At 41.0% G+C, this 13,045-nt stretch overlaps 1 protein-coding gene across 1 annotated transcript in view; it reads right to left on the bottom strand.

Annotated features, from left to right (window-relative positions):
* Window positions 1–1,700: 1,700 nt before the first annotated feature.
* trpm6 (transient receptor potential cation channel, subfamily M, member 6) overlaps window positions 1,701–13,045 on the bottom strand; it is a 20,434-nt gene continuing 9,089 nt past the window's right edge. Inside the window, 23 exon segments of the mRNA XM_079689853.1 lie at window positions 1,701–3,015; window positions 3,783–3,895; window positions 4,000–4,051; window positions 4,542–4,747; window positions 4,817–4,899; window positions 5,468–5,766; window positions 5,856–5,921; window positions 6,084–6,134; window positions 6,383–6,408; window positions 6,517–6,581; window positions 6,684–6,730; window positions 7,504–7,594; window positions 7,730–7,821; window positions 8,081–8,549; window positions 8,551–8,664; window positions 9,052–9,466; window positions 9,950–10,082; window positions 10,176–10,372; window positions 10,462–10,576; window positions 11,215–11,389; window positions 11,489–11,740; window positions 12,567–12,695; window positions 12,808–12,963. Coding sequence (XP_079545979.1) covers window positions 2,921–3,015; window positions 3,783–3,895; window positions 4,000–4,051; window positions 4,542–4,747; window positions 4,817–4,899; window positions 5,468–5,766; window positions 5,856–5,921; window positions 6,084–6,134; window positions 6,383–6,408; window positions 6,517–6,581; window positions 6,684–6,730; window positions 7,504–7,594; window positions 7,730–7,821; window positions 8,081–8,549; window positions 8,551–8,664; window positions 9,052–9,466; window positions 9,950–10,082; window positions 10,176–10,372; window positions 10,462–10,576; window positions 11,215–11,389; window positions 11,489–11,740; window positions 12,567–12,695; window positions 12,808–12,963 — 3,441 coding nt within the window. The 3' untranslated portion in view covers window positions 1,701–2,920.

Genomic DNA, 13,045 nt, shown 5'->3' with positions numbered 1-13,045 from the left:
CATTAAAAACACTTGAACATTACCGTTTGCATCCTTAGATATCCATATAGTCAACATAACGAGGTTGACCGCATGGGGAGCGTCAATGTAAAACATTTGTGATCAGCTCAGATCCATTCACAGGATCCTTCCTCCGACCCCTGATCCGACCCCAGATCAGAGGCCAGTGACTCTTAAGACAATCACTTGCTCATTAAGGCTCGATGCACTACTGCATCTCTCAGGGAGCAGCTCTTTTTCTGTCTTTGCATTAAAAGAGGGTTGAATATTTTTGCAAATTTACAAAAGAATATGTAATTATAAAATGAAACTTTTTAGGATAAGAAATGGCATACGCTGCCAAAGTATGCTGGCAATGGAATCTGCCCAGACAAGGCTTTGCTAAGTGTGTGTCTGTGTGTATGTGTGTATAGAGCATGAATTCACTGTCCAAGTCTCTTTAGAGCCCAGACTATATGACAAGCATTGTTACGTAGCACATGAAGAATAACAAAAAAAAAATGTTTACTGCTTATTTTGCTGCTTTTGGGACATTGAGGGAAGTCCACTGGTAAGCTGTGAATCAAGCGCCATCACAACACCCCGGGACAGTGAATTCCAACTCTGATGATGAAGTTTATTGTGTATGATGCTTTTATTTTCCCTTGTTAGACTGTGAATCAGAGGGGTGGGATGGGGTTATGAGAGGGGAAGTGCTGGCAAGAAAGAGTGGCAACGCAACACTGTAAGTAAGAAACTGTAGCAATAAGAACTGGAGGCATTTACTACTGTCATGTTTGCATTGTAAGATTATTTTTTATTTTATTACTATTTACTATTATTATTGTTCTTATTATGACTACTATTCTTCTATTACTATTAGCCTATTGTTGTTCTGTTCTATTTGCATGACGTTTCACTGCAATGAAACATTTGGGGCTTATTTGTGTTTTCTCTTCTCATGATATTGTTAGTTTCTTGGGAGGGGTTTTTCGGAAAGGGCGGCGCAGGAGAAATTCAGTCAGTTCAAAGCAGATTCCTTTCACAAGCTGGAAGATTTTTTTTTTAAATAAAATGCTCTTATTTATAAACGACCAATTTAAACTTTGTGGTTCGATTTGAAATGTTCTTTCTTTTCTCAACCGCTGAATGTGTGAGTTGGTTTAACCAGTGAGTGGCCCTTTCTGAACTGGCCTTTTTTCACCGGATCAGAGACCCTTAACCTGCGGTGGGAGGGAACTATGTGGGCGGGAGGGGGGGTAAACTATTCTGAATGTTATGGAGTAGCCTGTTCAGTGTGAGGGGCTGAACGCATCACGCGCCTTTACCACTCCATCAACACAGAATGACATCGCAAATCGCACAATAAAACTAGTCGTCGTTTTAAGTGACGGCTCCGACAAATTGCGCAGACATTTTTAATACACCTGGTTTGAAATGAATTTCCTACACTTAATAAATACACTCCACCCCAAGCCTCCTCCTCCCTTTCCTGAGAGAACCTGTGAGAATGTGTGTGTGTGTGTGTGTGTGTGTGTGTGTGTGTGTGTGTGTGTGTGTGTGTGTGTGTGTGTGTGTGTGTGTGTGTGTGTGTGTGTGTGTGTGTGTGTGTGTGTGTGTGTGTGTGTGTGTGTGTGTGTGTGTGACAGAGAGAATGAGACGTTTGCTCTACCAATGCTTTGTAAACGTTCTCGATACATTACCCATCGGTGCAGTTGGAGTAGTGTTGAAAATTGTTAATTTATTGTTTAGAATGTCTTTGCATCCCAGCAAGAGCAAATAAAACAAAATGTAGCAAACTGTAACCGAAACCTAAAAGGTGCTTAGGCTACAGAACCTCTTTTACACAGGACTAACAAAACAAGACAAAAAAACCAACAATAAAATGCGACTTTTTTTTGTTTCAAAGTGCCATAGCTAGTGAGGAGAGGAAGGACTGGCAGAGTGGGGCGTAGATGCTTTACTGTGTGAGTTTACTTGAGAAACCAATCAAAAAAGGGGAACTACATGAAAAAGTGTATTTGATTACACTTACAGTTTTTACATTTTATGCTTTTTTTCATTTGGTAAGAGGGATCTCTGCTGGACTCTGAACTCTGACTCTACTTTTAATCCATCAGCTGTACTGTAGATTTTTTTATTTTCACATGAGAATGAAAGAGTGTGTCTAGCTGTGTGTGTGTGTGTGTGTGTGCATTTGCATTAAGTAGAGCCACAAACACCCACACTTGATGGATCAACGTGGGTTGAAGTTCAGAGTTATGCAGGGCCCTTACCGAGTCCTCCTTTGACATGTACATACAATGTGAAGGTCTGAAGTGATTTTTGTTAAATACTATATTTTATCGCTTTTGTAGACATTTTGTTGTGGGAAGAAAAAAAAATAAAAGAAATTTTATGGGTGCATTTCTGACTTGTTTTTCTTTCACACAAACATTGTTGAATTTAAAGATTGTTTTATTTTAACAAAATATGAAATCACTTTACCCATGGAAATGAATCAATCATGTATTAGTGTCTAAGCTATTACATTAATTGTATCAATATATAAACATATTTATAGAAAAAATAGAAAAATAGTGATTTTTAGACTTTTGTAAAAACATGTTATAACTGTATTATGATTGATTAAATACAGCTGAATGAAATAAACCCCTTTTTATAAGAACAATTGCAAAGATCCCTCCTGACAGTTTTTGCTTAATATATTTAAATAATATATTAGATCCTAATTTAATATCATCTCTAGAGTCCAGTCCCAGACTGCTCATGGTCCCTCTTCACTCGCGCTGTTTCCGCAGCAAAGAGATCAGGACTAACTCAGGCACACATTACGCAGGTCATAGATGTGTGTGTTCAGGCAGACATGTCGCGGTACACACATGTACATGTGTTGGTAAAAGTGCAAGTGTCTTTCTTTGCCTACTTCCTGGGTCAAAGGTTACATCCTAGTTTCATTGTCCTCTTGTTCTTCCCTCCGCGGCGTCGGCTCAGCCTCGCTGCTGTTCTCGCGGCCGTCCAAACACTTCCTTAAATCTGAACAACAGAAACATCAGTTAGCGACATGTTGCTGCGCTAACACAGTCATTACCACAAGAAAGAGAATAATGACAGGCCTGGGAGGAAGTCCACGCATCTAGCATGAATAATTTGGTTTGATTTGTTGGAGAAATCTTGGAGAGGACACAAGAAGAGGAATAGGAAACGCAACGCACCTTTGAAATATCAAAACAACTGTGTCTGACTGTGTGTGTCTGTGTGTTTGTTTGCCGGGCTTGTTTGTTTTTGAGCACAGTTTCTTTCCGAGCAGTTATCCTCTAGATGCCGGTATCGTGCCTACCCAGAGACGTTAATTAATAGCTAATCAAAGCTAAAGTCTCAGCAGCACATCGCCAGCACAAAGACATGATTAATATGTAATCAAAGGCCGTGGAGCACAACGCACAAAGCAGGGCCCACCCCCATGCCTCAAACACTACTGTTGTTATAGAAATAAACGAACACTCGCGGCTTAATTAGCTGGCTGTTGGTGTGTTGTCTTCATTTGAAGTTGTCTGGGATTTATCTCAGAGCCAACTTGGCCTCCTGAGTGACGACACAGAGGTGACATACGAATACTTGCATATACAAACGTGCACAAGAAAAAAACACAATGACATAAGAAATTCTATGTATACGCTGAGGAGTGCAAAACACATATTGGTTTACAAAAGAAAGCCTGCATTCTTCACATATTTGAACAATGAAAAAACACATTATTTGAGTGCTCTCTCACACACACAGTAACATTGAACATATCTGACCTGCTAGGCCCAGTCTGCGGCAGCAGGCACCGCAAGAGTGTCTCTGCAGGAAACCGCTGATGGCAGCATCTCCGAGGTTATCTGGACCAAAAAGCATCTCACCCCTGCTTCCACTGTTAAGAGGTCAGAAAAAACGGTTTTAACCATTTTACCAATATGAAAAATTATATTTGAATAAATAAAGGTGTCTGTCATTTATAACCTCGACATGCTGTACCTTTGATCATCCGACATAATGACTGTCGGGTCCGTCAGCTCCGCTCCTACTCCTGTCAAGGTAGAAATAAATAGGTAGGTAAATAAATAGATAAATAAAGACAGACAGATACAAACTAAACAACCCACACGCGTATAATAGTGTGAATAATTTGCACTCTGCAGCTGATTCCCTTAAAGATCTTTTTAAAGAGTTTCTCTAATCCGTGTTTTCTTTTGTGTGTCTGGTATGGATTCTATTGTATTTGTATTTTTATTAAAACAATACAGTGCTGATTTGTTGATGATCTGTATATACAGTATGTGTATATGTGGTGTCTACAAGTGTGTCTGAGAGGGAGGGCTTTTATTTCAATTATAATGTTTATTATTGTGTATATATATATATATTGTGTATTGCACTTTTTTGTATTAAAAACAAGTTGCATATATGGTTGCAGAATATGTCTTATAAATCTGCATTTGAGAGCAAAAATAAAAACCTGTATGAAGATAACAGGCCTTGCAGAAACACACACACACACACACATCAAAGGAATGTACCCTGTATGTCGAGCACCAGCAGCTCTCTGTTTGAGTACTCGTATGTCCAGTGTGAGAATGCCAGCAGCATTTCTTCCAGTGAACAGCAGGGGGTGATCTCCTCTCCTGTGTTGTTGTTGTACTTCCTGAAGTCACCTGTCATGTTCCTCTCAATAGTCAGCCACTGGCCATTGGATTGCCAGAGGACCAACGCTACATCTAGGAATCTGATGGTGAGAAAAGGCGATTAGTTCAAGCACAGATCAACACGTACACATAAAGGAGAGAAAACGCACCTTGGTGAGTGGTGCATGTCATCAGGTTTGACCTCGTTGAACTCTTGCATCATCTTCTGGGCTGCTCTCTGCTGCTGGATCTCCTTCAGGGACGTCAAACAGAGGTTGATCATGAAGTTGATGTGATAGAGAGCTATATGTCCCTCAACCCTCCCTTAGTTTACTTACTTAGTTAGTTATTGCTTAATGCCTGGAAGCTTGTGGGATCAAGTTGATGTTATTTGATCCCAAAAACACTCAAGGATTTAGACAAGATAGCCTAATGTTGCCGATTGAGATAACTTCACACTGCACCAAATACATAAAAAGGTCTGTCCTTTGGCTTTTATTAGGTTCGGTTCCTTGGAAAAAACTGTTAAATTCCCCAAAACTAGACTATTCTATGGGATACTCCTTTGATAACGAATGTAATAGCGAACAAAATCTTATTTTCCCTGCATTCACTTAGCCTCCCCTGAAACAATTTGAAGCCCCCTGAGGAGGCAATTCTCCCACAATGCAAACCTCTCCTTTAGGGGGTTTTAAAATTGTGAATCTGCAACTTAATAGGAGCAATCTTGCTGATTGGCGATGCCGTCGGCTAGTAAAAAGGTCATAAAGTATTCATTGCTTCCCTGCCTATGTGCACTTTACTTTTGTAGACACACTTACCCTTAAGCAAAGCAGCAGTGCTGTGCTACCATGGAAGATCCTCTGCCAGGCACGAACCACCTCCGGCCTGAAGGCTTTGACCACGTATACCAGGCCGGGTCTCAGCACGTCACGTTCAGCCCAGGTGCACAGCACCCTGCAGCCCTGCCGGAGACCCCCGTCCAGAGAGCCCTCTTCACTGGAGAGGGGCTGCAGCAGGGCGGACAGGCCGCGTGACGACCAGGACGAGACTGTGCCGGCATCAGGGTCAGCATCAGAGGGAACTTCCTCCAGAGAGTACACGCTCACCTCTTCAACTCCTGCAGAGAATATAAAAGAAACAGTGAATGGAAAGAGATGCCATCAACAGACATAAACAAAACACTGTGTCACCAAACAAAACACTGACCTAGAATAGAGACAGGAGTGAAGGGAATGGTGTGAGCCAGTCTCATCAGATTGTTTCTCTCCATAGCTGTCAACACACGAACAAAACATGGTCAAAACCAATACCTGTATAATTATTAATGAAATCTGAGACAAACAAATGTTCAAATAATAGGCTTTTAAGATTTAGAGTTCCAGAAAATGTTGATAGCCATAATTAAACATACGTATTTTCTGCGTGGCATAATACCTGCATAGTGTGGATACAAATTGTCAGTGGACTTGAATGAGGAGCTCTTTGCTGCAGAAAACAAAACAAAAAAGGGAAATGAAAATACAAAAAAGGGTCTCACAATAACAGAAAAGGGTCTCACAATAACAAAAAAGGGTCTCACAATAACAAAAAAGGGTCTCACAATAACAGAAAAGGGTCTCACAATAACAAAAAAGGGTCTCACAATAACAAAAAAGGGTCTCACAATAACAAAAAAGGGTCTATTTATAGACATAGTCTATAGCATTGTATACAATCTTTATGTTTGCAAATACCTTCAAGGGCAATCACGCTCTGTAAACTGTAACAAAGGAATAGAGAAAAAACATTTGATGTAGTGAATAAAATCTCATGAGTTTTGATGTGCATGGATGTTTCGGACAGTAAAAAGAAAAAAAGGAAGACTTACGAAGACATGCGGCTCATGGATCTGGCCCAGCTGTTCCATGCTGAATGGGTCGAGGTCCATGCATCCTGAAGGCCAAAGAAAACATCATTAACCCGATCTCATGACATTATACAATATATTTTCCTAATATCACTACAGTATGTTGCCAAAATGAGCCACAGATTTACCTGATGGGAAAAGACTTGCTTCTGCAACAAATCCATTGGTTCAAAATCTGAAACGATATTGATATATTCAATATCTAACAAGGAGAGTAACTTATACATTGGGCCTTTTATCGTGGTACTGTTTTCCATGCCTCTTTATTTGAGCGCTGGGTTGAATACATGATACATTCAGAGAGGCCTTGGTTTGGTAAAGGCTTTACTCATCTTCACATTCAGATTCAATGGTATGACCTATGCTTAAAGGTGACCTATCATGCAAAATGCACTTTGGTACGTCTTTTATACATGAATATGTGTGCCCGGTGTTCCAGGGAACTCACCCAGTGTGTCAGAAAACACAACCCTCTCTATTTTCCTCCATACCCAAATCTCTTAAAAAGGGGCTGCAACGGATCTGATACAGACTGATCCAGATTTGAACACTTCTATGACGTCACAGAAGTGGCGCTACGGCTATTGGGCCAACTCCACCAATCAGGAGGAGACAGCCACGGACATTGCCGTTCGAAAGCGCTGGAGACGCTGTAGTACATATGCCAGGCCTGTAGATGGTGCTGTTCTCACAGAATCAGCCCATGCAAAGACAGTGTTAAATTGAGCGAAATGAGGAATGGCTAAAATGCATGATCTGTTTGGTATTTTGAAAAATAAAAAGTATAAATATGCCTTATATAGGTATGGCCCTACACTATATTATTCAAATATAGCATGATAGGTCCACTTTAAAGTATTACTATACTTTAAATGTGCTATATAAATAAATGTGCTATATAAATAAATAAAGATTACTAATTACTAATATGTGACAGCAGTGACTTACTGAGCTGATTGAGGCTGGTTGAAGCCAACCAACATGTAGATTCTCCTCGAAATCTTCGGCCCCTTCTCCAGCAGGTCTCAGACAAATGGGACTGCATGGTTAGCCATTTTTCCCAAGAAATAAAGAGTCAGAGATTATAAAACAAAAACATTAGCAGGGTTTGATGATCTATGTAACATGTTGTGTATTACTGAGCTGTCTGAGCGGATTGTTGTGAATTTCTGACCGTGTTTGGAGCGCTCTCTTGTATCTTCACTGTCTTCTTGTTCTGGTTTTTGCCTCTGCAGTCTTGAGGGAAGTCAGATGACTTGGACCACTCTGCAAAATTGATATCACAAATCCAATTCAGTACACATAAGTAGAAATAAAGCACACCCAGATTTGTTATCAGTATAATGTTTGTATTTGTTTATATCCAAGGGCCCTGTCTATAATAATGGGAAGTCCAACAAGTTTTGTAATAAACCGATGTACATTCCATGCATGCTAATGGTGAAGATTTATGAGTCATTTCTTATTCTTTTGTTTCAAACCGTCCACTTGAACAATTAGAAACTTGCATTACAAACAACGTTACCTCTGCTCATACTGCTTCGTAGCGATGTGTCATCACTAAACCTCCTCCCATCAGACAGACTCTCTTTGCTGATTGGTTCGTCTAGAGTAGGGAATGACCCCCTCCTTCGACTCTGAGGTGCGCCTGAGAAAGTCATGTTCTCCACGCTGGAGGACAGAGACCTGCAGTACCTGTAGGGACGGTCTCTGGACAGACACGCCCACCTGGAAGATTTCGCAGGTCGGCCCCACTGACTGTAAGGTCTGGGCCGAGAACTCGGTTGGCTAACGTCCAGAGAAAAGGCGGGATTCACCAAACCCTCAGAGACTTCTCGTGGGTCAGACAGAAGGACAGCGTTGCTAGATCCCCTGGATACTTCTATATTAGAGAGTTGTTCATGTTTCCTTTCCTCCTCTCCTTCTCCCTCTTCTTCCTCCTCTTCCACGTAAGGTTCTTCTTGACTGCGATACAGGTATGGGTCACATGTCGAATCTACCCAGATTAACTCCGCCTCCATAGAGGTGAGAGAAGGAAGAAAGAGACGCCGGTTTAGAAACTCCCAGGTCGTTCTCAGGCGGACGTTGAGCAGGAGCAGTCTGTGGATCCTGAGGGAAAACAGACGGTAAAGAATAATTCTCACAAAAATAAAAATGTTAGAATAATTACTCCTGTGTAACTTTATTTTTTGAATTTATCAGAGAACTAATCATTCAACAACAGAGAAAAGTCTTGATGAAATGAAGTAAATGGGGGGGGCACTTCTAACAGCAAAATCTAAATTGTCTTCTAAATTCAAGGTAACACAGGGTGAGTCATTTATTGACAAATGGTCATTTTGTGGATGAAGTATATTTTGAAACAAAATGTTTCAATATATTAATGATGTGATTGTTTTGTTTTTATAAAGTGTACTGCTAGGGTTGAATTCCACGTTCGTTGTTTTCTTTCACTTCCTACATGAGCTTGTATTATTAAATGCACACCGTAAGTACCTGCTTTGCTTCTTCCTCTCCGTTCTCAGTGTGTCCTTGTCTGCCTCCCCTGCTCTCCTGGGATGCCAGTCTACTCGCCACAAGGCCATGGCCCTTCAGCAAAGAAGGCAGGGTACTTTTACACGACTTGGGCATCACTCGACACATATTAAGTGCATCAAGGTCTGCTCCACCTCTGTGTGGGAGGGTCAAGCTGTGAGGGAGGATAAGCGGGGACGATGTGATGACTCGACATTGAGCCAGGCGGGCCTCCTGGTGCAGGCTGTCAGACGCAGAGAGCAGAGTGAGGGTGTCCACAGCCAGAGCAGAAAGGTCCTGGAGCTGACCCAGCTGAGAGTCCAGCTCTGACAGGCTGTCATGAATGAAGATGACCTTCTCCGAGACCTCCCCCACCATCAGGAACATCTCCTCAGCTCTAGTAGAAAAAGTGAAGATATTATTTTATAAGTGTGAGAGATTGAGTCGTCAAACAAACATTTACAAAATAGTAGGGATGTAACGATACCAAAAACTCACGGTACGATAATATCGCGATAAAAAGTCCACGGTACGATATTTAGCGCGATATTGAAAAATAAAGAAAAAAAATGTGATTTTTTTTTTTTTTTTACTTAGATTTTTTTTTCTTTATCAAATAATAAATCTGATTTGTACAGATTTTGCCAAGAAGGTGAGGCTTATTGACAGGGCGAGATATAAATACACTGTTGGTACTTGTCAATGTCTCTAGGTATGTACATGTAGTCCTGTAAATACGATGTCCTTTTGTGTTATCTGTTGTATTATTTAAAAAAAAAACTTAAATACTTTAGTATAGAAACTATTACAACCAATATCATCCTAGATAGGGACCAAGCTTTTAGAGGTTTATACAAATGAAATAGTTTATCAATCACACCTCTCAGCTGTGGCTCTGATCCTGTTAATTTGACTGCTGTGGAGACATTCACTCTTCTCATGGAAGTGAGCCTTTATACATTTCTCCTCAAACTCATGGAGCTTCTTACGATCCTCGTCGCCCAGGGAGAGCTCTGGTAAAGACAGGAGGAGTTATTACAATCTCACACTGAACTGAACCGACTCTAACTCTTTATTTTCACACACATACACACTCCAGTACTCACTCAGTCCAGAGCCACTTTCCTCTCGTTCAGGGTCTCCTCTCAATTTCCTGTAGACGGCTCTCAAACCTGAGATCATGTGACTGAGGAGGATAAGAGGTGGAGGCAGCCACGGCCTGTCCTGATAGGTCATTATGTAGCGATAACGGTTGTACTTCCACAGCTTATTGGACGTTGATGCCATGTCAAAGTAGATGTTGCTGTTATTGAGCAGACAACATTAATTTAAACAAAAGTCCTCTTTATCGGGAGTCTTGCACTGTATTTTTTAAAAATAATTATAACTTACTTAAAAAATGCAACGAGAATGTTGACCATGATGATGTACTGGAAGAACATATAGACCGCCTGAAGGAACGCCGTGAGAAAGGCAGCAGGAGGACATGGAAGACCGTCATCACAAGCTGTCAACACAAAAATTCAAACACACACTTTACCCCATTAACAATCAATACCAAGAGGAACAGTGGGAATACATTGTAAAATGTCAAGGGTCTTTTACATTGTCTAATTAAGAGATAGTGAGAAATCATTAATGAACGTCACAGATACTTGCCTGAATGACATTTCTTAAAAAGGAACTAGGAATTTCCCCCAAAAAGTCTACTCATATATGTAATGATCCCTTTCAAACATCAACCTGTATTTTGCTGTGTGTGTGATGTTTCCGTTTTAAAACCCTGGGAATATGGGTTTGGCTTCCACCCGCTGGCGAGCACCAACCAGCGCTAACTTTAAGTGACCAATTATATTCAATTTGCCTTAAATATATCAATCAAATGTGTTTATGCAAGCTGGGAAATGGTATAATAGGTAAGACGGACACTAAGTAGAAGTGTGCTACTTAAATAGAAAACAAATTCATTTGATTTACTTTGATTTAACACATTCACTTTATCTGTCTCTTCATGTTGCAAAGGACAAGTGGCAAGTTAACACTGCAGTAATCTGACATCAAGCGACTCCCCCAAGAAACTCTAATTCTACTGCTTTAAATCAACACCAGTGGATAAGCATCTATTGTTTCTCATTGATGACCTACGATCTATCTCCGATGCGTAGACCTCTCCGTAGATCATAAAGTAGGGCTGGAAGACGACGTCTCGAGCGAGGGTCCAGGACGGCTCCTCATTTGGTGACAGGATGGCCTTCCTGGACACCCCGAAGCTCAGCAGCACTATCGCCATCATCACCACTATGAAGAACATGTTTCTGGTCTGAGCAGACAGAGAGAAAGAGGGGGGGGGGTGACTAAACACAAAAACACACAACACACTTACGTCCTCTTCAACAAGCAGTGTACTGTCTCTGCCTACCATCTTAGTGATCATGGTGAGGTAAGGCCCAGCATGCTGGTTGACAGCCAACAGGTCCGTCACCCTGATGAACCAGAAGATGATGTCCAGACAGTAACTGATGCGTCCTGCCGTCCGGTACGGATTAGCATGCCAACGCAGCACCAATCCAGCCATGAAGAGGAGGATGGCAATAAAATCTGATATGTTCCAGTACTCAGAGAACCAGACCTTCAGCTTCTGGCTCAGCTTCCTCGGCTCCGACATTAGGACCTAAGCAAGGAGTATATATTTGAATATTCTTTTGTTATTAAGTATTATCAGTCACTCAATCAAATTATATTTATATAGCCCGTTGTCAGAAATAACAAGGGGGGGCTTTACAGTTTGTACAGAATACTACACCCTCACATCGGACAAGGAATACTCCCAAAGAAACCCCATCATGACTAATGGTGAAAAAACCGTACAAAACTCGGGGAGAGCAACAGAGGAGGGATCCCTCTCATAGGACAGACAGCCCTGCAGTAGGTGTCATGTGTTTATTAGTTTGTGTCAATCTTTTTCAGAAAAATAGCTGGGGAGCATTTCATCCCAATGCATGAGTTTTGTGTCTAAAACAACAATTTCTTGAGAATGTGTCACTGTTATTAGTGCCTTTGAATGTTTTTTCTTAGCATTTTTCGGCAAGTCTCTGTTTTTGTTTGACATTGTTCTTGCACCATGATAACTGTTGAGCCAAGAAAACCAGCAAGTTTCTGAAAAGTTTAGTGATTTTTAACAAGAAGCATTTGGAAAAAACGCTAGGTGGCCAATACGCTCTCTTCTCATTAGGAACAATTGAAAAAGAGGCCGGTGCTCAGAAAGAAAACACGCTATAATTGAGACTTTTAATTTTAATTGTATTTCTCTGTCAAACAAAGCATTGTATAAGGGATAACTTGAATACTATTTTGTCTGCAATATGAATATTTTATCGTAATTCCCTGTGTAGGAAATGCATTACAAATGCATACATCATGCCCCCAAATAGTTACATTATTACAAAGTTAAGATGAGAAAATGAGAAGAGAACATGTCTCTCTTCGGACTGCCTCACCTCTCTGGTTTTCTCCACTGCAGTGGACAAGATGTACGCTATGACCAGCCACTCCTGAACACTGGGCTGATCCCCCATCTTCACCAGGACCACGTAGGAAAATAACATCAGGAAGGTCAAGTAGGACATCTAAAGAAAGATCAGAGACAGGAAGGGAAAAATAAATCAATATGGGCAGATTAGAAAATAAACACTAGATACCACACATGCTGCATCAAAAACACACATGCATACCACCTACTGTGTGAAACCAGAACTTGACAACAGGAGCCGTGTAGAACTCATAGACTCTTTTGATCCAGGACAGACAGTGCACAGTGATAGAGGAGAACGTTTCTGACACAGGACCCAAACACTTTTTATGGAACGGCAGGCCCCGCTCTGCATCCTGAGCGTCCTGTGGGAGGGGAGGAGGAAAGAAAGTACAATACTAAGGCTATTAGGATTATGGTGCAAGTTAAAACAAAAACAGTGCTGGA

Source organism: Notothenia rossii (genome assembly GCF_949606895.1).
Source record: "Notothenia rossii genome assembly, chromosome: 6".
Taxonomy (NCBI): Eukaryota; Metazoa; Chordata; class Actinopteri; order Perciformes; family Nototheniidae; genus Notothenia; species Notothenia rossii.
This window is presented reverse-complemented; position numbering and strand designations above follow the sequence as displayed.